Source organism: Cynocephalus volans, chromosome 5, assembly GCF_027409185.1.
Source record: "Cynocephalus volans isolate mCynVol1 chromosome 5, mCynVol1.pri, whole genome shotgun sequence".
Lineage (NCBI taxonomy): Eukaryota > Metazoa > Chordata > Mammalia > Dermoptera > Cynocephalidae > Cynocephalus > Cynocephalus volans.
The window spans coordinates 49902177-49926111 of record NC_084464.1 but is presented as its reverse complement, the minus strand read 5'-3'; the positions used below and the strand labels follow the sequence as shown (position 1 = coordinate 49926111).

Below are 23935 nucleotides of genomic sequence, written 5' to 3'. Positions count from 1 at the left end.
GAAAGACACTTTGGATGTGTGGAGCTAATGGTCGCCATACCTGCAAATGGCAGCACTCTGTCCTATCCTAGAGTTTTCTGCATGACAGGCAACTACTACAGGAAGCACTGAGTTACTCTGATGGGCATGCTATGTCTAACATGGAAATCCATCTTGCAATTCACCTCATAGGAAAGAGATCTTGATCCGGCACAGTCTTAGCTGGACGAGGGGAACAGCCCTCACCAATCTTGCTAATATCTAGAATGCCTGGAGGTATCCCAAATGGCTGGGAGAAGTCATTGGACTAAGAGACAGATAACTTCACCAGCAGAAGCAGCACAATTAAAGCAGATGAAAGGACTTTTCACTGAGCTCAGCTTAAAAATTTATTTCTTGAAGGTTAGGTCATTTTTGGGGTTTTTTGTTTTTTTTGGTCTGGAAATTAAAGTACTGCTGGGAAGTAATCATTATTTGACTGCTAATAAATGGTGGAATTTAGGTTGCTGTGATTTGTGTACTACAGAACAATATAATGTTTTTTGGTTTTTTTTTTTTTTTTTTTTTTTTGGTTAAAATTTTCTTTTTATATATTGTAGAGATAGTACATCCTCAAATTGGGGTGTGGCATGATGATTTGGCCGCCCTGAGGAGAGTCTATCCTTGACTTCTAAGTGGGAGGTCAAGTCAAGTCTAGAATGAGCTAGGCTTTGGTACCCAAGCTCCTCTGACACAGATTACACATGTCATAACCCTTTGTGGTAACTGCATTTCAGTGCTAAATGAAAGGGTCAATCTAAAAAAAAAAATAGATTGAGCACATTAGTTTCCTTTGGGCAAGCAAATTAGCCTATTATGAGTTACCTAGCTCCATTGGGAGCCCTTATTTTTCTCAGGAGAGAGCAATTATATCATGAAAATTGTGTTATTCTCAGATGTTCAGTCTCTATTTGCTAATTCAAAAATCAGATTCTCTGTAGTACTTCTTTAATGTCTTGATGAAAATTGCCTTGCTTGTTTTTGCATTGATAAGTCAACTATTTCCTAACATCTGTAATCATGAGGGCATTAAAGAGCATAAAAGGAATCTTTATTCAGAATCCATTACTTGATTACTTCTTAATAACACAATACCTTTTGTGGCACTTAATTTATAGAGGAGGTTATCTTCAAGTTCTTTCATCTTCCGCTTATTAAAAGTAACATCCTCCAAAAGTTTAACCCTCTCAGACTCTAACTCCTGTTATTAAAAACAAAAAATAACATCAGAACTGTAATTACTAGCTATTATGGCAAATCCAACTTCCTAGTGTTTATTATCAATTTAAAAGATTTAAACCAAAGTGCCTTTCAAATGACAGAAGAAATTACTATCATTAGTCAAATCTATCTATCTGTTATTTTTGTTTCTCTGGATAATTTTTTAAATTATGACCTCTAGCATTAAGGTTCCCTAACACTTATACTGGCATGCATGAAACAAATCTGCTGAAATAATTTAGCCCAAATACCCCCCAGCTCTCTTACCAGCTCTAAGTTTATTAATAGAGTGTCCCATTCTCATGGTCCTATTTCCACACCGCCTCTGTAAGAAATGTTAACTTTGTTCGCAGTCTGAAGTAGTAGAATCAGAGGCATTAATACCAATAAACCAAGGGGCTAGCCAGGTCACATGTGATCTCTTGGCCTGGCACCTGCCTATGGGAACACCAGGCACCTGGTTTGGCACAGCCAATTGCCAATACAAATCTACTTTCCGTTGTATTTGTATCTCCTTCCATCAGAGGGGCTAAATTGGATGTTTGGAAGGTATTTTTTTTTTCCTACATAAAATGATGTATTTTAAAAGTTATATTTTGAAAATTTTTCAGACTTTCAGAAAAGTCGTGATGCTAGTGCTATGAATTCTCATGCACCTGTCACCTCCATTCACCAAGTAACATCTTGCTTTAGCACTCTCTCTATATAATACCTAATATTGTCATTATTGTTATTATTATAATTGCTGAACCACTTTCAGGTCTCATTACCCTTTACCCCTAAACACTTTAGCAAATCTCCTATGGACCGGGACATTTGCTTACATAAGCATAATCCAGTATTCAAATTCAGGAAATGTAACACTGATACAATACTCTACTAAATATAGAATTGAAACTGAAATCATCTCTAACATCCTTTATAGAAATTTTGTTCTGATTCTATACAGAACCATACATTGCACTTAAAAGGTATTTTAATAACTACTTTTTTGAGTGAGTTTCATGAAAAAGTGCTTCAGAAATTCTAACACTTTCAGAAAGTCTTCCCCAACCAACTGGTCAGTCGAAGTCCACAGCACAGGATTTATCTGTACATCTACTGTGGCTCATATCACAGTCTGCCTGTAGATTATTTCCCTACAACTAGAGTTTGCAGATCTAAAGTGCAGGAACTTGTCCTATTCATTCTTGTATTCTTGACAGCACTTATCTCGAGGCTTTGCAGAGAAGGCACTCAACCCAATAAATATTTGCCAAATTGAAATATGCTGAATTATGTTCAATTCCTTTATTTTACATCTGGGAAGCTGAGGACTCAGAAATATGAACTCCAAATAATATCCCAATAAAGCACATATAGCTAACTACTGGCAGAGACAGGCCTAAAACCCTTGTACTCCAACTCCAGGACTAGTGTATTGCCACTGTACTAGCAGGGTTGTAGTGTTTAATGGGGTGATGAAGAGCATGGCTGTATTTGCAGGGGAACAGCTAATGAATCGTTTTCATTAAAATGATCACCCCTGTGTGACAGCATAGGAATACAGGGTTTAAAATGAAGTCATGTTAGCTTCCTTTTCAGTATGATATGGAAAAACTGGCATCATGGCACAATGGACACTTGCTTAGTTTTACAGCATGGCCTATAAAGCTTATCCAGGAGGCTTAACAAGGTAGAAAGTCTATGTGCTGTTATAGGTTAAGACCCTTATTCTCTCTGGTCTCCATTTGTTCATCTATAAAAATGGGGGCATTATAATAGCAGGATTGTTAGGGGTGTTAAATATAACATTCATGATGCTTTCCTGCATATTAAGTATGCATTTTGTTTTCTCCAGCAAGTTTGGCATCTTAGCACATCTTGAAGCAGCAGCTAAGGCCTAAGATGAGTGCATCTGGGACACTCTGGGGACATTTAGGTGATGGAGTGGCATGTCTTACAGAGGTGAGTGCAGCCTGCATGCGGGATCTGAACCAGGGAGGAACTGTCTCAAAATAGACGAACAGTACCAGTTAGACCGCAAAGGACTAATTTTTAACAGCTGACCCCATATGGCCCTGAAAGGCAATAGAAGCAGTGAATTGCAGGGCCATGGCCCTCTCTACCTGTCTGGGGGAGAGGGACAGATTCCTTTTCTGGATAGCACAAGCCCGAGGCTTGTTGGAAACTAAGATCAAACAACTAAGAGGGTCCAAGCTGGGACTGTGCCCTTTTCACTCCTCCAGACTGGCTGCTTTTTGAGGGTCTCTCAGAAGGTGAACCATCTCTGTTAACCAGGTAGGACTTTACCTCTCATTTTACTGTGTCTCTCTTTCTGGTGTCTGTATCACTTCTTTTTTTTTGAATGTCTTTCCTCTGTGTTTGTGGCCCTCAATTCATCTCTCTCCTCTCTCCTCCTCTGCCTCTCATCCTCTCCTGCCGTTCCTTTCTTCAACCTCCCCTTTTATGCCTCTCTGCTCTTATTATTTCTTAACCTCACCTTTTCCTTAAAGCTTTAAATATCAAAATTAATTATATTTAAGCAAATATAAACTTTCTCATATTTTAGGCAAAAGCATTTTATATATGTAAATATATAAAATTATACTTTATGCAAATATTTTATGCATGAAGTTTAATGTTTTCTGAGCTTTATCTTAAAAGTTAGTCTCTTAAACTCTTCCAATCCTAAGTTGCTCTTCATTCCATTAAAACCCTCAGTTAATTAATTTCTCTGCTTTAGTGCAAATTTCATTTAATTAAAATAAAGGCGTGGCTCCCTAGATCATTAGATTATTAGACTGTAATAGCTGAAACTACTACAATGCTAATAGCCATTCAGAGCAATTTCTCTTTCTCTAGGATCACTGCTTTATTGAATTTTTCAGGTCTCCCCCAGGCCATTTATAGGACTATAGATATGAGAGTCAATATAGCCAAAGGTTTAAATAGAAATAGAAACAGTTTTGTGTGTGTGTGTGTGTGTGTGTGTGTGTGTGTGTTTGAGGTTGGAGGAGAGGTGAATTACATGATTACTTGACAGGAATCTAGACTGTAAAAGCAATATTTATGTTAACAAGGGTAAATATTTGCTTAATTTTTTTCTTTTCCATATACTTAGCAAATTCCCAATACATTTTAAACATTTATTAAAATTTATTATAAGTAGAAGTTCTTTACCTTGAGAAAGTGATTACCTGTTTCTCTGTCAGAATTACTCTCCTTAGTAACTGATTCTCAAGTCCTTTCATCGTAACAGTAAAATCAATGACGGATGTTTTAGCATTGATCTCAGGGGTAAAGGCAGGGTTTGGTAACTTAGTAGTAATATAAAGTTTAAATGTATCCATGATATCACATTCCTTATCACCAACTTTCACCTACATAAATTCAAGTATAAGATTAAAAACAGCTTAAAGGATAGAACAGGGAAATTGGGTTCAATTTAGGGAAGAATTTACCAAAGGTCAGTGCTGTGAAACTTGAATGAATTGGGAAGGAAAGTTGTAAAATTTTAATCACTGACTGATCATAAGTAATAAAGCCTATTCAATTTAAACTAATTTAGATTTGTGGTCATGCTTGAAGATATCTTTAGCCATGACATCAAGCAAATCAAATGAAAAATTTATCCAAAACAAATGGTAAATAAAGGAAAATCCAGATGCAGGTAAGATTTGACTTAAACTTTTAGTAAGTACTGATCATTCCCATCAATTGCTAGTAGTACCGAAGCTGCTATTTTTTCCCCTGTTGAAGAAATTGTTTCCCACCATGGAAATTTGCTGTGTTTTTAGGAAGTATTTTTTCTTTTTGTGTTTCACAGTCATATCTGAAGCACAGTTGACAACAGAGTTAGCGTAATTTTCAAAGAAAAATGCCAACTTTTCTTTCAGAAATATAAAATTTATCTTAAACACTACAATTTGTGGTATAGTAAAAAAAACAACTGGTTTTTGCTCTCTAAAAATCAGGTGGAAATCATAGCATTTTTAAATGACTTAAATTTTAATTAATCTTAATCTTGCATGTGATTGAAAACATCTGTAAGGCCATTATCACATTCTCATGCACCATGCCTTCACATTGTAGATAGGAATCTGGGCTCTTTTAAAAGGACTTCAGGAATGGAGATTCTATAACCTCCTCTGACATGTTAAATATGGCATATGAAATAAGCCAGACACAGAAAGACAAATACTGTATGATTTAATTTATATATGGAAACTGAAAAAGTTGAACTCATAGAAGCGGAGAACAGAACAGTGGTTACCAGGGGCTGGGGGTCAGGGAAATGGAGAGATGTTTGTCAGAGGGTACAAACTTTCAGTTATAAGATGAACAAGTTCTGGGTATCTGAGGTATAGCATGGGTGGTGATGGATGTGTTAATCATTACACATGTATATGTATATCAAATTATGTTGTACACTTTGAATATATACAATATTTATTTGTCAATTAAATATTTTTAAAATGCAGTTCAAAATTGTGGGTGAGTCCACAATATCCAAACAAATAACCAAAATTTGATTCTTAACTTCTGTATCTGAAAAAAGAGAAATTCTACTTCCTAACCTCATCGGAGAATAATGCTGACTCTTTAGAATATTAACCGGGCTTTTGTTTGTTTTTGTTTGTTTGTTTGTTTGTTTGTTTGCCATAAACCCATACAGGCTCAACTATACAAAAGTATAAAAAGTATAAAAGTATATAAAGCTATATATTGGATGCTTCATAAAGTATATGTTGGATGCTCCATAAATTTTTGCTGAATGAATAAAAAAATATGGCATATAAAAGAATTCACATTTATAAAGAAAATTTTTCTAAATAAATCTGTTTAATGAGAAAATTTGCATTCTTTACTTATTCACTGATATTCATAAAATAAAGTTGTCAATAGTGAAATAACACAATCAGAAATGCTATCATTCAGCAAGAAATAAAAACAAAGAAACCTAAAGGTAGAGAATGACACCAATTAAAAAAGAAGCACTTATATTAAAAAATTTCATGTTACCACCAACAATTGAGAAGAGTATTCCATAGCTTCCAGCAAAGTCAATGAGTTTAGACTGAAAGTTAATAAAGAGAGAAATGAACAAATCAATGTGTATAGACTTTACTAAAATACCATTTTCTCCAATGAGGAAATCCATATTTTCTTGTAAAAATGTATCTATGGCTTACAAAACCAATGTTCTCAGAGTTGGTTATATATATATATATGTATTATGTGTAACACTAACATACCATTATTAAGACCAGACAATGTGTTTCCTTAATATGTTATTTAGTTTCAGCTAAATGACTACTCTTACCAAAATATTGCTCTCTCTGTGTATTTTTATATGCTATAAAAAATAAAATAAAAGGGAAACACTGAATCAGATTGGAAATAATTTTTTTCTAGTGTATGAAATGCTTCTACCTGAAGATAACTGCCTTTGCTGCTATGCTCTAAAACATAAGTAGATGTCACCATTGTTCTGTTCTTTCCTTCTTTCTTTTCCTTTTTTTTTTTTTTACAAAGCTCACCTTGAAAGTGGTGCCTGATTTAATGAAATTCTTTTCTAATACATTATCCAAGGCTGGATCCAGCTCTTCACGAATGTCTTCAATGAGAAGGGGTCGGCCCAAGGAAAGGCTGTCTTCCAAGTGTGTGCGGAAATATTTATGGTTCAGAGATGTCACCTAGAAACAAAGAGCCCATTAGTCTATAAATGTTACAAGGAATGTGCCCATTTCTAAGTGGAAACCGAGATATTTGCTGGACAGGTAACTAAAATTTTTAAGGGCAATATAGAAAGCCTTATCAAAATAATTAAGTAACAAACAAAAAATTTTCAAAATTTGGTAAGTTGCAACTTTGTTGAAGCCCTGGATGTGTAACGGGGTCTCTCTGATCGAAAGAGGAGAATCAAGTGGCATTCCACTTGATGGGTGTCAGGTGTCATATATCAGATAGAATATCAGAGCTCTGCTCCTGACAGATGGAAGAGAAGTAGTCAAGGATTAATCCTTTTAAACATATGAGGGTACTTCAAAAAGTTTGTGAAAAAATAAAATTAAAAGATGACGTGAATCTTTCCACAAACTTTTTGAAGTCTCCTCATCTATAGCTATAATCGCCCAGAGAAAGCAAAGTAACTTGCATATCTGGATACTCATTTATCTTCTCAGAACCCCTATGAGATGAATAAGTAATGAAAAATAAACATAAGAATGTCAAAAATGATATATTGAGTCAAACCAAGGGTCCATCCATGTATTTTGTCTCTTAGTGACACAGGGAACAATATGGTACTTTCAGTAAGTCAACCTAACGGACTATAAATTCACTTTACATAGCCTTACATTTTTAAAATATTAGAATTCTGAATGCCTGGCAGGGTCCCACATTTTTATATTAATGTTCGTTATTAAAATAGACACACTGGGCTGGTGGATCTTTGCATGGTCCCATTGGCTTTGAACTCTTACTCCTTCTATGACCCCTCCCCCTGCCTAACTGTGAGGATTCCCAAATGCTCAGCTCTCAACTCTCCATCTCCTTATCCTCTATCCTCTGAATTCAACTATTGCCTGTGGGTGGGGACCTCAGGACACAAGGAAGATCCACTGGGACAACTAGTGATTAGGAGAGTGGAATTCAAATATATAATAATTAGTACTTGTAGTTTATTAATTAAAATATATATCTCAATTGCTATAAAAAAAGATGTGAAATTGAAAAATTAAACCAGTCTCCTTTTGTCCTGTTTTGATTAAAAAGGAAATAATTAAAATAAAAAAATCCTGCCCATGAAGTTGTTTCCCTAGATGGATAGCTTTCTTTATACAAATGATGTGCTGTAAAGGCCTTCCTATGAGTTGATAATACAAATGAATCTAAACAAAGAGCTTTAGCTTATTAAACAGGATGAAACAAGGTCCCAATGAGACTAAATTTGCTTATGCCCTGGCTTTATTTCCCAATGTGCAAATTCTATTTTTGTGATTTCCTTCTCAAGTAACGAGTTAACAATTTTCCAATTGTCAGTTTATTCAAGATTATCTTTAACCACCTTCAGTATCTTTTAGAAACTCGAAATAGTATCTTGGAGTCATAATTCAAGGTTTAATTCACTTGACTTTTCTTGTATAGAAACCCTATGTGGTAGCCACCACAACAGAAGTGTAAAAGAGATGTTGTGACGATTCAGGACAGGCTGTATTAAGCTGGGACACAGAAAAGTCTTGATGCAGGTAGTGTTGTATGTGGACTTTGAAGAATACTTAAAATTTTCATCTGGCATGTAAGTGGAGTGGCAAGTAGGGTGGAGAGAGACATTCCGATTAGTAGAAATAATATAAGCAAAATATGGAAGCAGGAGGCTTAGAACTCTGGGAACGGTGTCTAGGAAACACTGACTAGTCCATATTGGCAGCTGAATTGAAATATCCATGGCAGCAAGATACCCAAAGGAGTCAGCAATGTTGGAATTCTGCCCTTGTCTACTCTCATCTTAAAATTGGACTCCAACTCCAATGCTAGACTCTGGTGTGCTACATAGTACCAAGGGCCTGAGATAGGTGGGCTTAACAGGCCTTGAACTGAGGGATCACAAAATTTTATTTTTGCTGCTTTCTTAGAAACCCAAACCTAATGCCCAGAACAAGAGCCCCATTCAATATTGGCAAAAGAGCCAGGGAAATGGACAGAGAAAGACAGAAGGAGATCAAGAGAGTACAAAAGAGAAAAGCTGTTGCCCCAAATTGCTGTTACAAAACTCAAGAGTGTAAATTAGCAAACATTTATAATAGAGATGACAACTTTATGACAGGCAGATTCAACTGAAATTTTGGGAAATTTTCATGATTTCAAGATTACTTTCCCATGCAACAAATGCTACATACCTGCAAATCATTTTCTTTTTCCTTTGATTTAATCCAAGTTTTGCCTTGAGTCTGTGGGTCTATGAGGAGTGGGTATCTGGTAGCCTTTGTCACAATAATACCATTCTGAATTGAGAGATCATCTCCCGGTAGTCCCTGCAGCCCCCACTCACCAATCTGAATAATAGGAAATGAATATGGCCATTCAACAGTGAACAAGAATGCTTTCGTTAGTAATTAAAAGTTCTACAATATAAAACAATTTAAAATTTGTACACTTTTTTCCCTTTGAAACTATGCCTTAGGGGGCAAAAGCAAACTTGTAAATGGGAACCAAATAATGGTAACTTTTATTTATTTAGTTAGTTATTTTTGGTAGCTGGCCATCAATTTTTTTTTTTTTTTTTTTTTTTCTCCTGGTGGATTCGGGGATCTGAACCCTTGGCCTTGGTGTCTCAGCACCAAATAACATTAACTTTAAAAAACAAATTTATAATCTAATGAATCCTTTCTTTAATTACTCAAGTCTAGGTTTGTTTCTTTACATTGTATTTTCACATTTAGGGAAAACATTGTAAATTGGTTGCATATTAAATCTGATTTGGGGTTAGAGGAGATAAAGAACATAATGAGAGATCAGAGAAGAAGACAGCCCCTGATACTTCCCCTTCCTGCCCTTTTGTTCTGCCTACATAGGGTATGGGTGATTGCATAGCTGGAGAGAAGTTAGATGAGATGACACATTACATTGGCAGGAACTCATCAATGACACTTTTGTGAATATTTTCTTCTCCAAATGTAGAGGGGATTGCCACCTCCCTCCACGTGGTCAATAAAATCATAGAAGATCCAACCAGCCTCTACCATCATTAAATTATCCCAGAACCCCCAAAGGCCATAACTGATAAAGAATATTCCTGGCCCACTTTGCTTCACCAGTGCCCAGTACATCTCCAACACATAACCTATTCCCTGTAAGGATGAGTTCAACCTTGTTTGAATTGGAAAAGATTATTTTTTACATTTGAAGTACTGATAACATGAAATTAATAGAATGGCATCTCCTAAGGAAACAGCAACTGGAGAGCATATCTGCAACTCAGAAAAGCAGCTCACAAGTACAAATTGCCTGGGAAGCATTTATTACCATAGGAGCTCTGCAAGATATACTGAAAGTTGACAGTGGCATCAAATTCCCAGCAAGGTTAGTATAATGGGACACACTATTACTCAGTGATATAAAACCTGCTATTTGTGTTATGTTATTGAACACTAAAAAAGATGGCGAATGATAAAAAATAAAGTTAATACCAGCACTTAAGGCCTAGATAACGCCTACATGTGCTTAAAATATTTGAAAGAGTGTGACTCAACAGAAGTGATGTAAATAATGGAGAGTTATAAGTAGAGCTCAGTATTAGCAAGCTACATACAACTCATGAATGATCTTTCTAGTTCATGGCAGTGCAATTGGTTTTAATCTGGAAGCAAAATTTCTTACAATGAAAAGTAACTTTTACACCACAAAGAAAATTCTTTTTTTAAAACTGTTAAACACTGTCAAAACAATCTTTTCGACTAAATGAAAAAAGAAAATAATAGGTATACCTTGATTTCTTGATAAGAATAAAATGAGGCTAAAATTCAAATAATATAGGGAACGTAAACTTACAGTTGGAGGATCCACTAACATTGAAATAAGATTCAGGTTTTCAGTGAAAGGAATTTTCCGTGCTCGCAACTCTATCTCCCATTGATCTTTAAGCAAATAGTTCCTAAATATCTGATTGAAAGGACCAAGGTAGGAAAGGAATCCTGTGCACAGCAGAATATCACCTACAAGTCTGTTAAGAAAAAACACACAAGCCCCCTCCCCAAAGTGAGTCACCTAACACATTTTAAGCTCTTTCATTAAGTAGTTTGAAAGACCACAGTGCAGTTTTGTTTTTTACTGGATGAAATCCTTCTTTGCCCTTGGTATCCGGGCATGAAGAAACCATGCAAAACGGAGCCCAAAAACCCAAATGTGGGTAGGAGTGGCCACATTTGGCATATCTCAGGGAGCAAAAAAGGAGGGTCCCTCCAGAAGCCTACATGTCCAGAGCTTCGGCACCTCACAGAAATTATCTTCTTCCCATCCTATGCCATAGTCCTGTTCAGATTTCATTCTTGTGTTAAACTATTCCCTCCCTCTTCCCCTTTTTCTTGGCCATTTTCCTACTCTTCTTTCATTCCCCTCCCTTTATCTTTTCTGAGGACACCAACAGACACACCAACAGAAGACACCCTTGCATTTAGAACACACCATTGATACACACTTCCAAAATCACTGGGGTGAAGAGTAGAGAACTAGCGTGAGTACCTACATTGTTCTGGCAAATCCAAACAATATCAGAAGCACTCTCATACTGAAAACCCCCATTGCTAAATCACAGCTGAGATCTCAAATGTTTCATGAAATTTTCTTTAATCTCTATTTTACTGAGAGTGCATGATTTAAGTTATAAGTGCTTTCTTAGATGATGGGATCAGAGATGGACATGTGGAAATGAAAGAGAAAAACACTGAATTCACCATGGAAAAGGATTTTATGTTCTCTAATGTCACAAGGAGATGGTATTTGGAGTGATGACCAAGGGGAGTCATTATAACAACAACCAAAGTTCATACCTATTAATCTGAGCTTTGAACTCTTTACTTTGCTGGGTCCACCGGACTTTTTCTCCACTCAGTCCATCAATCAGAGTGGAAGCTGCCTGCATCTTTTTCCGGCACATGTCAGCATCATTAAGCAAATCCTGAATCCATACAGGGAAAATGTCTCAGAGAACTTCTGAACTTGCTTAATCAGACACCCATTATAGTCACACATAAAAATACATGAAGAATTTCTTAATTTGCAAAATAAATATATTCTAAAAATTCAGTGTGAGTGAAACTTTACCTATTAAATTCTGATCATTCATAATATAATTATTTTATCCCATGAAATTCCAAGTAAAGCTATTTTGTAAGAGAGAATCCAAATCACACAAATTAAAATAGTATTTCCATTAAGTATTTTCAAAACGGAATAAGATCAATAAAATACACCATTTTTAAGTCTAGGATTTAATAATAATCCTGAGTTCCTTGCAGTTTACAAAATGTTTTCTACCAGAAAAATTCCAGACAACAGTAATGTTCTACAGTGAGCTTGTACCAGCTCATAAAAGCCCATTGTTAAATTTTCAGAAAATTTGTGAGCTGGTATTAAACACAGCCATTATTAAAAATTAAATTATATAAACTTACAATTAAACAAATTATATTAAAAGCAAAGATAATAAATAATAAAAACTAATCACTTCCTAATTATTTACATTTTAATATTATCTGGGCTCTTGAGGTTACTTAGGTCCATTGTATCTGCATGGTGGGAACAGTACACAATGAAGTACTGCTGTGCATCTTTTTCCAAGTTACACTGGTAGTTTAAATTTGGCAGTGGTGGGAGTATTTATACCACAGAAATTAGCAAATACTACAAATCAGGGCTTTCCTCCCCACCACCCACTGTTCCCCTGACCCCACTCCCCAGAGTAGATTGTTGAACTAGACCACCACTGCTTACAACATATGCCAACAGGTTGTATTAGATCCCCATTTTACAGATAAAGCTAAGTCAATTGCTCAGATTGCACCATTAATCAATCTGGATCTTAAGCCCAGTTTACTACACCAAAATCAGTACTCTTCATATGATGTCACAGCTTACTCTTAAAGACACATGATTATTAAAACATAAAGAAGAATTCTGAGTGCCAAAGATCCAAAATGAGTAGATGTAGCCAGTGAATAAGGGCATTTCATTGGCTATTTTTTCACTATAAATATTTGTCTAATTTCTAAATACTTGAATAAAGCTTCAGTACGTTGTTTCAGCAATTTTGTATACTTAATCTCACCATTTTCTCATTCATTGCTGCATCAAATTTTGCTTGTACTTTATCTAGCTCAGCTTGCTTCTCATCCAGCAGTGCCTGTGCCTTCCCTAATTCAGCGTTAGCCACTGCTAAACGGCCTTCCTGCTTAGCCAGGTTAGCCTTAAAAGGAAGAAGAGGTGGTTGGTATATAGTTGTATTAGCTCTGTGAAACATGCATGACCTTTCATTAGTAAATAGTAACATAAATTACATAATTTTTGCACTTAACAGTACTTTGGAGGTCACCTATTTCAGCGTTTTCAGCTGGGAAGCAGAAGGTCTTGGGAATATTTCATTAAGTTTTTCATTTTTATTAATAATTTTCAATACAGAAAACACAGAAAATGCAGCAATGTATAGAAAAGAGAACAGAAATTATCCCTGATTTTACTCAGATATAACCTGTGAGTATTGTGTTAAGAAGTCGATAACTAACATTTTGATTTTTTTCATTTAACATAATATAAATCATTTTCCCACTCCCTTAAACAATTTTTCATGAATATTAGTTATATGACTGCATGATATTCCACTATTTGAATATATCATAATTTACTTAACTTTTTTCCTACTTTTATACATTTCTTCCCCCGCTGACATTTTTAATTATTATAAATAATGCTGTGATAAATACTATTGGATATGCAAACATTAGTTTTTATTTTTTTCTAAGTCCTATAACATGGTGATTATCTGTTTCTTGTAAATTTAAAATAATTAATCAGTAAAGTAATCTGGGCCCAGATCTTCTGGGGTACAACTTCTTTGATAACTTTCTCATTTTCTTTCTCAGTGTTTGGTTTATTTGAATTTAGCCCTTTTTCCCAGAAAACTTTCATTTCATTTAGATTTTCTAATGTATTTACATATAACTGTGTAAAATTTGCTTTTTACTTATTTAAATATACACATCTATGATTATACGGATTTATCTTTCTATTCTCATTTGTTTTGTGTATTTTCCTCTTAATTAGATTTTTCAGCAACATATTTCATATTTATTTTTGCAAAGCACCAGTTCTTAAATTTATTCATTAATTCTGCTGCTTTTCTCGTCTCTAATTTTTAATATTATTTAATTTTATTTTTTTGGTGGCTGGCCAGTACATCTAATGTTATTTTTATTAGCTCTCTGCTCTGCTTTCCTTCAATTTTGTGTGTATGTGTGCTTATGAGTGAGTGTGTACTTTAACTCTTAAGTGGAATATTTAGTTTCTTTGATGCATTTAAGGGCTAAAAATGTGCCATGTAACAGATATGAAAACAATGACAAACTTTGAGAGGACACAGAGAAAAAAGAAAAAATTGGTAATGGAGACATCTACCTTTATTAGTCTAAATTATGCTTTGTCTTTTAATATCAGTAATAACTGATGATTGATTTTATTAAACATCGATTTACTGGGAGAAAGAGGGAAACTTTTACCTTCAGAGGCAACACTTCCTTATTGATGCCATAAAATGTTGCCATAGCAAGTGTCCAAGACAGCAGACCAGCCACATTGCCACAGACTTTTTTGGCACTTTCAAAAGTATAATCATCCATATTAAAATATGGCTGTAGTAACTCAACAGTCTCTTCATTTATAGTGTCCTTGGGGAACTGCTGAAGGCTCCACAGGAATCCTGTTGCACTCATTAACTGAAAAATAGTATTACAACCTGTAAGTTCTTGGAGAAAAGAAATACTTTCTTCCTAACTTAAGTATGTACTTATAAATTGAATTTTTTCAAAGAAGTAACAATTGATTTGCTCTAAACATACAAGCCGAGACCATTCGCAGTAGTCAACCTAAATCTGCAAACTATAAATTGCCTTTGCGTTTCCATGGTGAAAGAATAAAAAGGAAAAGCTAAGTAAGTTTCCTGTCTGGTGAGTGTACTTAAATGCCACCAACCGTACAGGCCTCCTTTTGGAGACTGGACTGGGTTGACACCAAGGCTGTAACAATACCAGCCACTGGTTCTGGACAGATTTCATAAAAAGAAGGCATTTGGCTTAAAATCTATCCCTACTTACATTTTGGATAATGCAGTTTAAGATAAACTCTTCAATACACAACGATCAATTATCATCTGCCACTTTGTTCTATTTTGAGTCCTGGATGGGGGACACCTGATGTGCTTCACAGAACTTACAAAGACAGATTTTACTGACCTTTAATGACTCTCCCCATGATGGCTTGCAGCATGGTTTTTCTGGATCCATACTAACAGGGTCAATTTTCTTTTGAAAGAGTAACAGAACACAGTCCATGATTCTCATAATAAGATGTGGTGGTTTTGCAAGTTTCCTGACTGTGGCAATATCATTTGGTTTGATAGTCTGTATTTGGGATTAGGAATCGACATATTTGTGCTGAGTAGTATTAACAGTCATACATAAACCTAATACTTTTAAATAAAAAGGAAGAAAACTTTAAAACATGTTTGCTCTCCAATTCCTGACATTATCTCCTTGTCAAGGGTTTGAATTCCAAGAGTTTTGCATAGTGGCTCTTTCGTTGTTACTTTGGGATTTCTGTTTATTTTTTGCTTGTTTTTATTTTTTTTTCCCTGCTACCCCCAACTAATTGTTTTAAAATATCACTACCATTCACTGCCCACCACCCCAGACCTCTGTTAACAAGTCCCCCAAATATATAACATTTAGATAACCTGCCTCTTCAAAGCACAGAGGGTGGTATTTCGTGTGGGTGTTAAGAGAGGAGACAATGCCCTGAACATCAGAAACCTCACCTTCAGTCTTCATTTTGAGGGCTGCCCTGTCTATGGAAGGAGGAAGAATTAGGATAATGGATCATAAAAATATTTTTGAAAGTTTCTATCTGTGAGCTGGGTTTGGATTAATACATTGCCTTACATTCAAAGTCAGAAGGACTGGGAGATCATACGATCAATAAAATGTCCTAAGACTCATTTGGTTCAGTGATCTCTCTCCTTCATATGTTATCTCAGGACCCATAAAGAGGGGGAGAGGTGGAGAATGAGTCCTGGTCACTGTGAACATTTTATTAAATGATTATCGTTTTATGAAATGATAGACTGATTCATTCATTTAACAACTACAGGCATTCTCCCGTATAAAATAAACTAAACAAACAAAAACAGGCTTGTCCTCATAATTCCCCAAGGAAAGCAGAGAAAACACAATGACCCTAAATATCTGCCATGATAGAAGCATGGGGGTGATGGGAAAACAAAGGAGGGTCTAGAATAACTGAAAACTTTCTGGAAGAAATGAGGTCTGAGCCCAGATTTGAAGAATGATTCTTATTAGGCAGTGAAGGTTAGCAAAAGCATTCTTGGCTGACAGAGAGGCACATTTAGAGGTAACAGACCATGATTCTTTCAGAAGCCCATAGATGTTTCTGTATGGCTGGATCATATTGTATGTAGGGACAGAACGACAAGAGATAAAGTTCAAGAGGCAGATAGCAGCCAGGCTATCAGCAGCAGAGGAAGCACTAATATTTATCAAGCATTTTCTATATGCCCAGCAAATTGTGTTAATTAATCTTAATGTTTACATTGATTCTTCAAAGATCAATGAGCAATTATAATCCTCATGGAGACTCAAGAAAGTTGAGTAACTTTACTCGAGATCATGTAACTAAGAAGTGGTAGTTATGAGTGGCAAATGCTGGTCTGTCTGCCTCCAAAGCTCTTGGCTCAGAGCTTTGGATGCCTAGCTTGGGACTTAATCCTACAAGCAGTGGGAACCAAAAAAGGATTTTAAAAGCGGGAATGACATAATCTGGAGGGGATGCTGGAGGCACCAAGAAGGATCTCTGTGCAATCTGAATCCCTCATGCCATAGTTTAGCCCATTAATCACCAGCATTATTTCTCAGTTCTTACGGAAGGCTGATTTATAGAATGAAAATAATAGGTTACAAAAAGTGAGGACTTTAAAAAATGAGAACTTAGGGGCCGACCCCGTGGTGCACTCAGGAGAGTGCGGCGCTGGGAGCGCAGCAGCGCTCCCGCCGTGGGTTCGGATCCTATATAGGAATGGCCGGTGCGCTCACTGGCTGAGCGTGGTCCAGCCGGTCACAAAAAAGACAAAAAAAAAAAAATGAGAACTTAGAAAACTGAATTAATAGAAACATTTGTTTCCAGACTCAAAGATTATAAATCACATTAAGGATTCAATTCCATTTTCTGATTACAAAATTCCACAGTTAACTTCACGTAAGGAAACACAACGCCTGCTAGGACTTGTGCTGGGAGAGCTAACAGGGCACTCACTGCTCACATTCAGGGCTGCTTCTGCTTCTTCCAGCGCAGGTTTAGCGGCCTCAAGTTTGGTCTCGGCTTTAACTTTTTCACTATCAATTTCATCCACGATTTTCTGGGCTTTGTCTTTTACCTCCTGTACTTCGTTTTTTACTTTGGCTGAAGCCTGAGCACTTATTGTGACTTCTGCTAACACCTATTAAATTGAGGAAACACATGAAAATGTATATATTTGAGTAGTGAGAGAATATTTATTAATATAAAACATGAATAAGAACAAATTTATTCCCCATCTAAGATGTCTATATTTTGAAGTACTGAAGTAATTTCTATGTACAGTTCCTTCCAATCTTCCATTTTCTAAGCTTTCCTTAGGCTTAAAATACATAAAAATTAATACTTTAAGCTTTCAGAAAAATGGTATTTCCACTCTATGAATTTATAGAAAATTAAAACAATTCCAGTAAGTATAATAGAATGAGGTCAGAAATCATATTAACCCTCACGTAAGAACAATAAAAATAGCTAATGTTTATCGAGTGCTCACCATATGCCAGAACTATACTCAGTACCTCTGCTATGTTATCTCGCTCATTTAGGTAACTGGCTGAGAGTCAAGACTCAAGTATCTGTTCTTGACTGACTCTCGGTGAGTGGAAGCTGAAAGCTGTCTCAGACTGGTGGGTTGTAGATAAAGGAGCAGCACATATATCCCTATCACCTTGGGAGGAGTATCTTTTCTCATTTGTTTTAACTCCACCAACTCTTCCTTTTATCCTCCACACAAACTTTAGAGGAGACTTGGGAATCCTACAAACCTAGAGCACACAGGAACCTTAAAGAGAAGACCAGATATAACTCACAGTCAGCAGAAATTTCATAAACAAGTGAGAGAGAACAAGAGAGACCACAGAGCAAGAGAAGAAAGGATAGTCTGAGACCAAGTAAAGGATATAATAGCTTAGATATGTGTTGTCATAGGTTAAATTAAAATATCTAATGGTATTTGTGAACAATATCTTACCAGAAATAGTCTGTAGGTTTATATCCTGCTTATTTTTTAAAAAACATTTTAACATAATTCTTTTTTTGTTGGTTGGTTGGTTTGGGGGGTATTTTTTGGCAGCTAGCTGGTATGGGGGTCTGAACCCTTGACCTTGCTGTTACAACACCACACTCTAACCAACTGAACATAATTCCTTTTTAATATGACAAAATATTCCTCATCGGTAGTGATAAAATAAATGGAAACTTACTTCATCTGCTTTTACAGAAGCCACTGCCAATTCCTTCTCCTTTATTGCAAGATCCTGAGAGAGTTTAGCAACAGATTCACTTGCCTCCATAAGCTTATCAAGACCTTTACAAATACACACGTAAGTACTCTTGCTGAGTATATGTATATCAAATATTTATTCAATATTTACTATTTATAAGGCACTGTATACATGATGTAGCAAACACAAAATTATTACGGAGAAAAGCTTTAAAAATATATGTATCATAAGAGTAACAATACTGATCATATTTCTGAGAGTTTCAACAGGGGGGTGAAGTAAATAGCTCGGACTGAAAAATTTCATTAGCTACATTTAAGGGAAAATCATAATGTCATATTGAATAAGATTAGGTTAGTTAGGAAAACTATTTGACAAACTTATGCTGTCCTTGGCTTTGTAAACAGTTTATAGCTATCATTTTTTGCTTTTGAATTATATTGCAGCTGAGGTAGCAAATATGATAGAAAATACATTAACATTTTCGTGGTTCTCTTTGCTATAAAAATGAAAATAACTGCTAAAATTTATATAACTGTCTCTGTGACTTTCAGTATCCTAGAGCAAAATAACTGGTTAACCAAATTTCTCGCATTTCATCTGGGTTCTTGGTAAATGTTTAGCATCTGGGTCTGTGGAGGGAGAAGAAGCACTCATTTGTGTGTTTTCCAATTTCTGTGGTGTAAATACTCCCACCCCAGCTGTTTTCAATCTTTTATGAGATTCTCAGCAGCACACCATTATATAATATTTCCACCATACAGAGAAAACAGAAATAAATGACCTCAAGAACATTAACAATAGTAAAATAGAGTAAAAATAACTAAGAAGTGATGAGTTTTGAGTATTTGTTGTCTTTAATTTTAATATAATTTATTTAATTGTAAGTATATATGATATAATTTTTAATAAAGGCTATACGTTTAACAACAATTGGCTCTCACAAGCCAGTACTAGTTACCTCTAGCACACCAGTGATTCTAAGAGCATCATACAGAAAAGGTAAGTCATAAGAAAAACCACAGAAGAAGGTTTGTTTCACAATGTTTCTGTCATTACTATAACTTCACAGACCTTGAAGCACAGTTTTGCTTTATGACCAATTTTTTGTTTTGGAGAAATGAAAAGCAAGAACTCAGATGTTTGGGATTGTCTGGGCCACATGATTTCTGGACATATAATCTGTTCCAATGTATACTTTTCCTTTTTACGCTACATACACTAGGCACTCAGAAAACCATCACTCAGACAAACTCTCTCTTTTTGTTTTTGTTTCTGTTTTGCCTTTTCCTTTAGAAAAGGATTAGCCTGTTTAGAAAGCACTCACTTGGCAAAGTTTATACAAATAAAGGCCAATAATAATAAAACCAAAAACTGAAATTGTAGTCAGTTCCCAAGAGCTGGCTTTTCCCTGTCTGCAAGCAATGGATCAGTGATCATGGTAACTCACTGCCCAAAGCCATGGACCCGGGGTTGAAAGAGCTGGATCTAGAGAAGAAACGAGCCACCTCTGTTTAGATTTACTTCTGCCCAGAGTTTTTTGACAGGTCAAAAGACTCTTAAGGGCACCCCTTAAAATTATCCACTACTAAAAATAAAGTTAGTATTTTGTTTTTAAACACAACATCCATCAAACAAAATATTGGGATCACTATCAAACGAACCCTAAGAAGATAAGACTCCATTCCTCTTACCAATATTCATACGATCAGCTTGCTCATTAATGTATTTCACCTTTTCAGTATAAATGTTTTTATAACCATTTATAAATGAGAGATAAGATTTAGGAGTCACATGTGCTCTTCGGCGGTACCTGAAAGTAGAACATAAGAATGACCATCTCTATCGTCCTGGTGTACTCCCATAAAATGTCAACACAGCACTCTTCCCAAAGTGAAAGTGTGATTCCACAGAGTGATTCACTAACAGTAAAGCAGGGATTGTGCACAGTTTCCCAGAGGTGAGTGGCAGGAGCATGAAATCTGTTTGAGGCTTTGACCCTTACAAGTCTTTGACTTGACCCTTTGCCTCCACTATGGGCTTCCATTCTTCATCTGGAAAACTGAGAGAAGAATGTCTACCCTACACTTCCCAGGATTTCGTGAAGATCAAATCAAATAGCATATAGAGACACACTTTGTAAACTTTAGGGTTCTGTACAAATATTAGGGATCAGTGGTTGAAATGAATTTGTGCTGTGATCCACTTTTATTCAGCTTATATCTGCTACACACATCTTCACTGCTAGATACCAACTGGGTGGGTTTACAAAACCAAAAACTGATCACTCCTTCGGCTCACTGGATCTGCCATGAAATCAACACAGCCACGTTTCATTCAAATGTTCAACCCACTAAGGGCTTTATTATAGTAATTATGTTTAACATTAGAAATATATAAAAGGGATAATTTTATATAAAAGAAAGTCAAAAAAGAGCTCATCATACACTACAGAATGATTTTACCTTTTATATTAGTTACTCACTTTTGTAGTTCTGAAGAATTTTAACATTTTTAAAGTTTTGTTGTTGTTGAGGACTTTGGGCATATACGTGGCCATCACTAAAGTGTAATGTAAATACTACAATAAGAACAAACTTCTACAATCTAGGAGGAAATGAAAACTTTGGAAAATACACCACAATTCTCAAAAATGAACAGGTAAAAATTGATCTTCACAAATGACAATAGCAGGAAGAATTCAAGTTAGGTAGAAAGAAAATCTTCCTAATGGTAAGGGTCAATATACACTGATTCACCAAGAGAATTTGGTAGAGTATCTGGAATTATTTAAGAGGAGTAGTCTGGGTATGGTTTAAGTAAAGGGAAGAGTCTGGCATAAATAAACTTTTGTAGTGTAGGGACCTCCTCGAAAAATCAATGGAAGTATTTCCCAGACTCTCTATGCAGAAAAGTAGGCAAAGCTTTTCTGGGAGGTTCTGCATCCCCTGAAGCCCACCCATTAACCCTAACGGAGGAGCTCACTGTTCTAGAGATCCATATGGGCCCACCTTTATTCCCAGTTGTCAGTCTTACACATGACTATCACTCTTTGAGGGGAAAAAACCCTGTATTTTTGAACTGCTGACACCAGCTTTCACATAATAAACACACCATTGCTGTTTTTAGTGAGTGGTTTTCCTACAATCAATTAAAAATTTTGTTTTATAATTATTTGGCATAAAAATATTGATAAGACTAAGTAATGCAAATATAAAACCTAAATGTTCCCTTAATGTAAGGCAATAAAGAAACTTTAAAACAGTACTTCTTTAATCAAAATAAATAATGCATTTGAATAAGAAACTAATTGGAAACAATTTATAATGAAGTAGTTAAGTCATTTTCAAAACAAAATTAAGCAAATGAAATAAAATGCTTCATTAAACATCTACTTCAAGGCCTAGAGGGTAAGCATGGATATTAGTTAATTTTTAAATCTCATTTATTTGTCATCTTTTCAATACATAATCACTAGAAAATTAAAAATCTAAATGCAGCTGGGACTTCATGCTCAATCAATATGAAGAGTCTTTTTTCTGGATGCTACATTTAATTCCTCTTTGAAGTGAACTCTGTGGTTTGGTAGCTATTGTGCTGCTATAATATCACTTACCTTTGGAAATAACTCTCACAGCTCTCTGAAACCATATCATGAAAGAGGGCCATTGTTTCTACAACTTGTCTTTTAATTTCACTAGAGCAGACAATATCATAGCCAGAAAGGAAATAGGAGGCTACAGCGACCAGAGCCTCCTTTGGCCAGCGACTGAACCAATCCATAGTGCAACCTGATATCAAGCCAGGAAATTTCAAAGAACGGGCACGGAACTTCTCACCAACCTAGTGAAAACAAAGTCCAAAAGCATTAGAAACCCAGAGGATTGTAAATCAGCTAGAGAGAGATTCGTGCATTCTGAGCCAATAGTGTAACATCACAAATTTTTTTTTAAAAGTCTTCTTGGGTTCCAATTATATAAATTTAGTGTTTAGATGAAGGGAGGTAATATATTCCTTACTCTTCCCTGTCCTGGGCTTACCTCTGTATTATTGAGTTCGATTCTAGGAACTACCTTTTAAAAGGACACTGACAAACTAGAAATCACTTAGAGAGAGAGAACCAGGATGATAAAAGTCTGGACACTAGGACAAGTGAGAACACCTGAAGGAATAGATGTCTGGTTTAAAAAGGAAACAAGTGCAAAAACTTTCTCCAAACATTTGAAAAGTTTTATATGGGAGAAGGTCAGGTTCATTTTACAGGGCAGAATCAGAAAAGCACAGAGAGACAGAATTCAACCAATTATAAAGAGCTTTCTGACAATTAGACTATCTAAAAATGAAGTACATTGCCTTTTTAATTAGTGAAACCCCCCCCCCCCAGAGCAGAGCTGTACAATGGAACATTTTGTAATAAGGGAAATGTTCCATATCTGTGCTTTCTAGCCACCATGGGTATTGAGGACTGGAAATGGAGCTAGTGGGGTTCAGGAATTGAATTTTTATTTTCATTTAATTTTAATTAATCAAAATTTAAATAGCCATATATGGCTAATGGCTACTGTACTGGAAAGCACAATAAGTTAGAGATATTCAAATTCTACATCAGGATTGATGGCATGTCTATACAGAAGGTAGAGGTGGACAAGATTACAATCACCAAATTCCTTCAAATAATCTATATCTGTAGGCTATGTAAATAAAAATTGTAGGCTATGCAATAATTTCCAATTATACAAATATTCTAAATTATCACACTGATGAGAAGATTTTGGTCAATAGAAACTGGTGATAGCAAAGTAATAATTTTAATTCAATGTAACAAACATTAATTTCTGAGCAAATCATCTTTTCAGAGAAGACAAATTATCTAAGTCCCTTTAAACAAGTAATTCCTCTTATGTGGATACAAATAAAAACAAAAACTCACTGGAGAAAAGCAGAGAACAACATGCAAGTTCCTCCTTGATCGAGAAATGAAATATTCATACAGATTATCGAAGGTAGGAGGATGACGAGGCAGCTCCTTTTTCATCACCGATATTAGACCTTGGGTGATTTCATCCATCTCATCCCGTGCAAACAAACTGGAGATCTTTGAGGAATAGATAAGAAAGTGTTCTGTATTTTAAGAGTTCCCTGCAGCCAATTCACTGCCAAAGTCTGGTCTTTTTCTTCCCATGTGCCATTTTGTTTCATATTTCCTTTCTGTAGCTGCACAGTCAAATCCCTGGTTTGCCAGAGGTTACCAAGAGTGCAACGTTTTATTGAGCAGCTTAATCAAGAGCAAATTATGTTTCCCTGTGCTCAAGTAGCTATCACCAGAAAGCTAGCTCTTCCGCCATGTCAATCAC

At 35.7% G+C, this 23935-nt stretch overlaps 1 protein-coding gene across 2 annotated transcripts in view; it reads right to left on the bottom strand.

The window, feature by feature from the left end:
- Positions 1-23935, bottom strand: part of DNAH8 (dynein axonemal heavy chain 8) — a 272139-nt gene that overhangs the window by 73246 nt on the left and 174958 nt on the right. For both annotated transcript variants that reach the window (XM_063096081.1, XM_063096082.1), the window contains exons 60-73: positions 23512-23676; positions 22198-22424; positions 20276-20394; positions 18561-18664; positions 17324-17500; positions 15225-15392; positions 14493-14708; positions 13049-13186; positions 11772-11899; positions 10774-10945; positions 9123-9278; positions 6762-6917; positions 4419-4601; positions 1114-1219 (exon numbers count right to left, since the gene is read on the bottom strand). In XM_063096081.1, the coding sequence (XP_062952151.1) occupies positions 1114-1219; positions 4419-4601; positions 6762-6917; positions 9123-9278; positions 10774-10945; positions 11772-11899; positions 13049-13186; positions 14493-14708; positions 15225-15392; positions 17324-17500; positions 18561-18664; positions 20276-20394; positions 22198-22424; positions 23512-23676 (2215 nt within the window). The remainder of the gene's footprint in view (positions 1-1113; positions 1220-4418; positions 4602-6761; positions 6918-9122; positions 9279-10773; positions 10946-11771; positions 11900-13048; positions 13187-14492; positions 14709-15224; positions 15393-17323; positions 17501-18560; positions 18665-20275; positions 20395-22197; positions 22425-23511; positions 23677-23935) is intronic.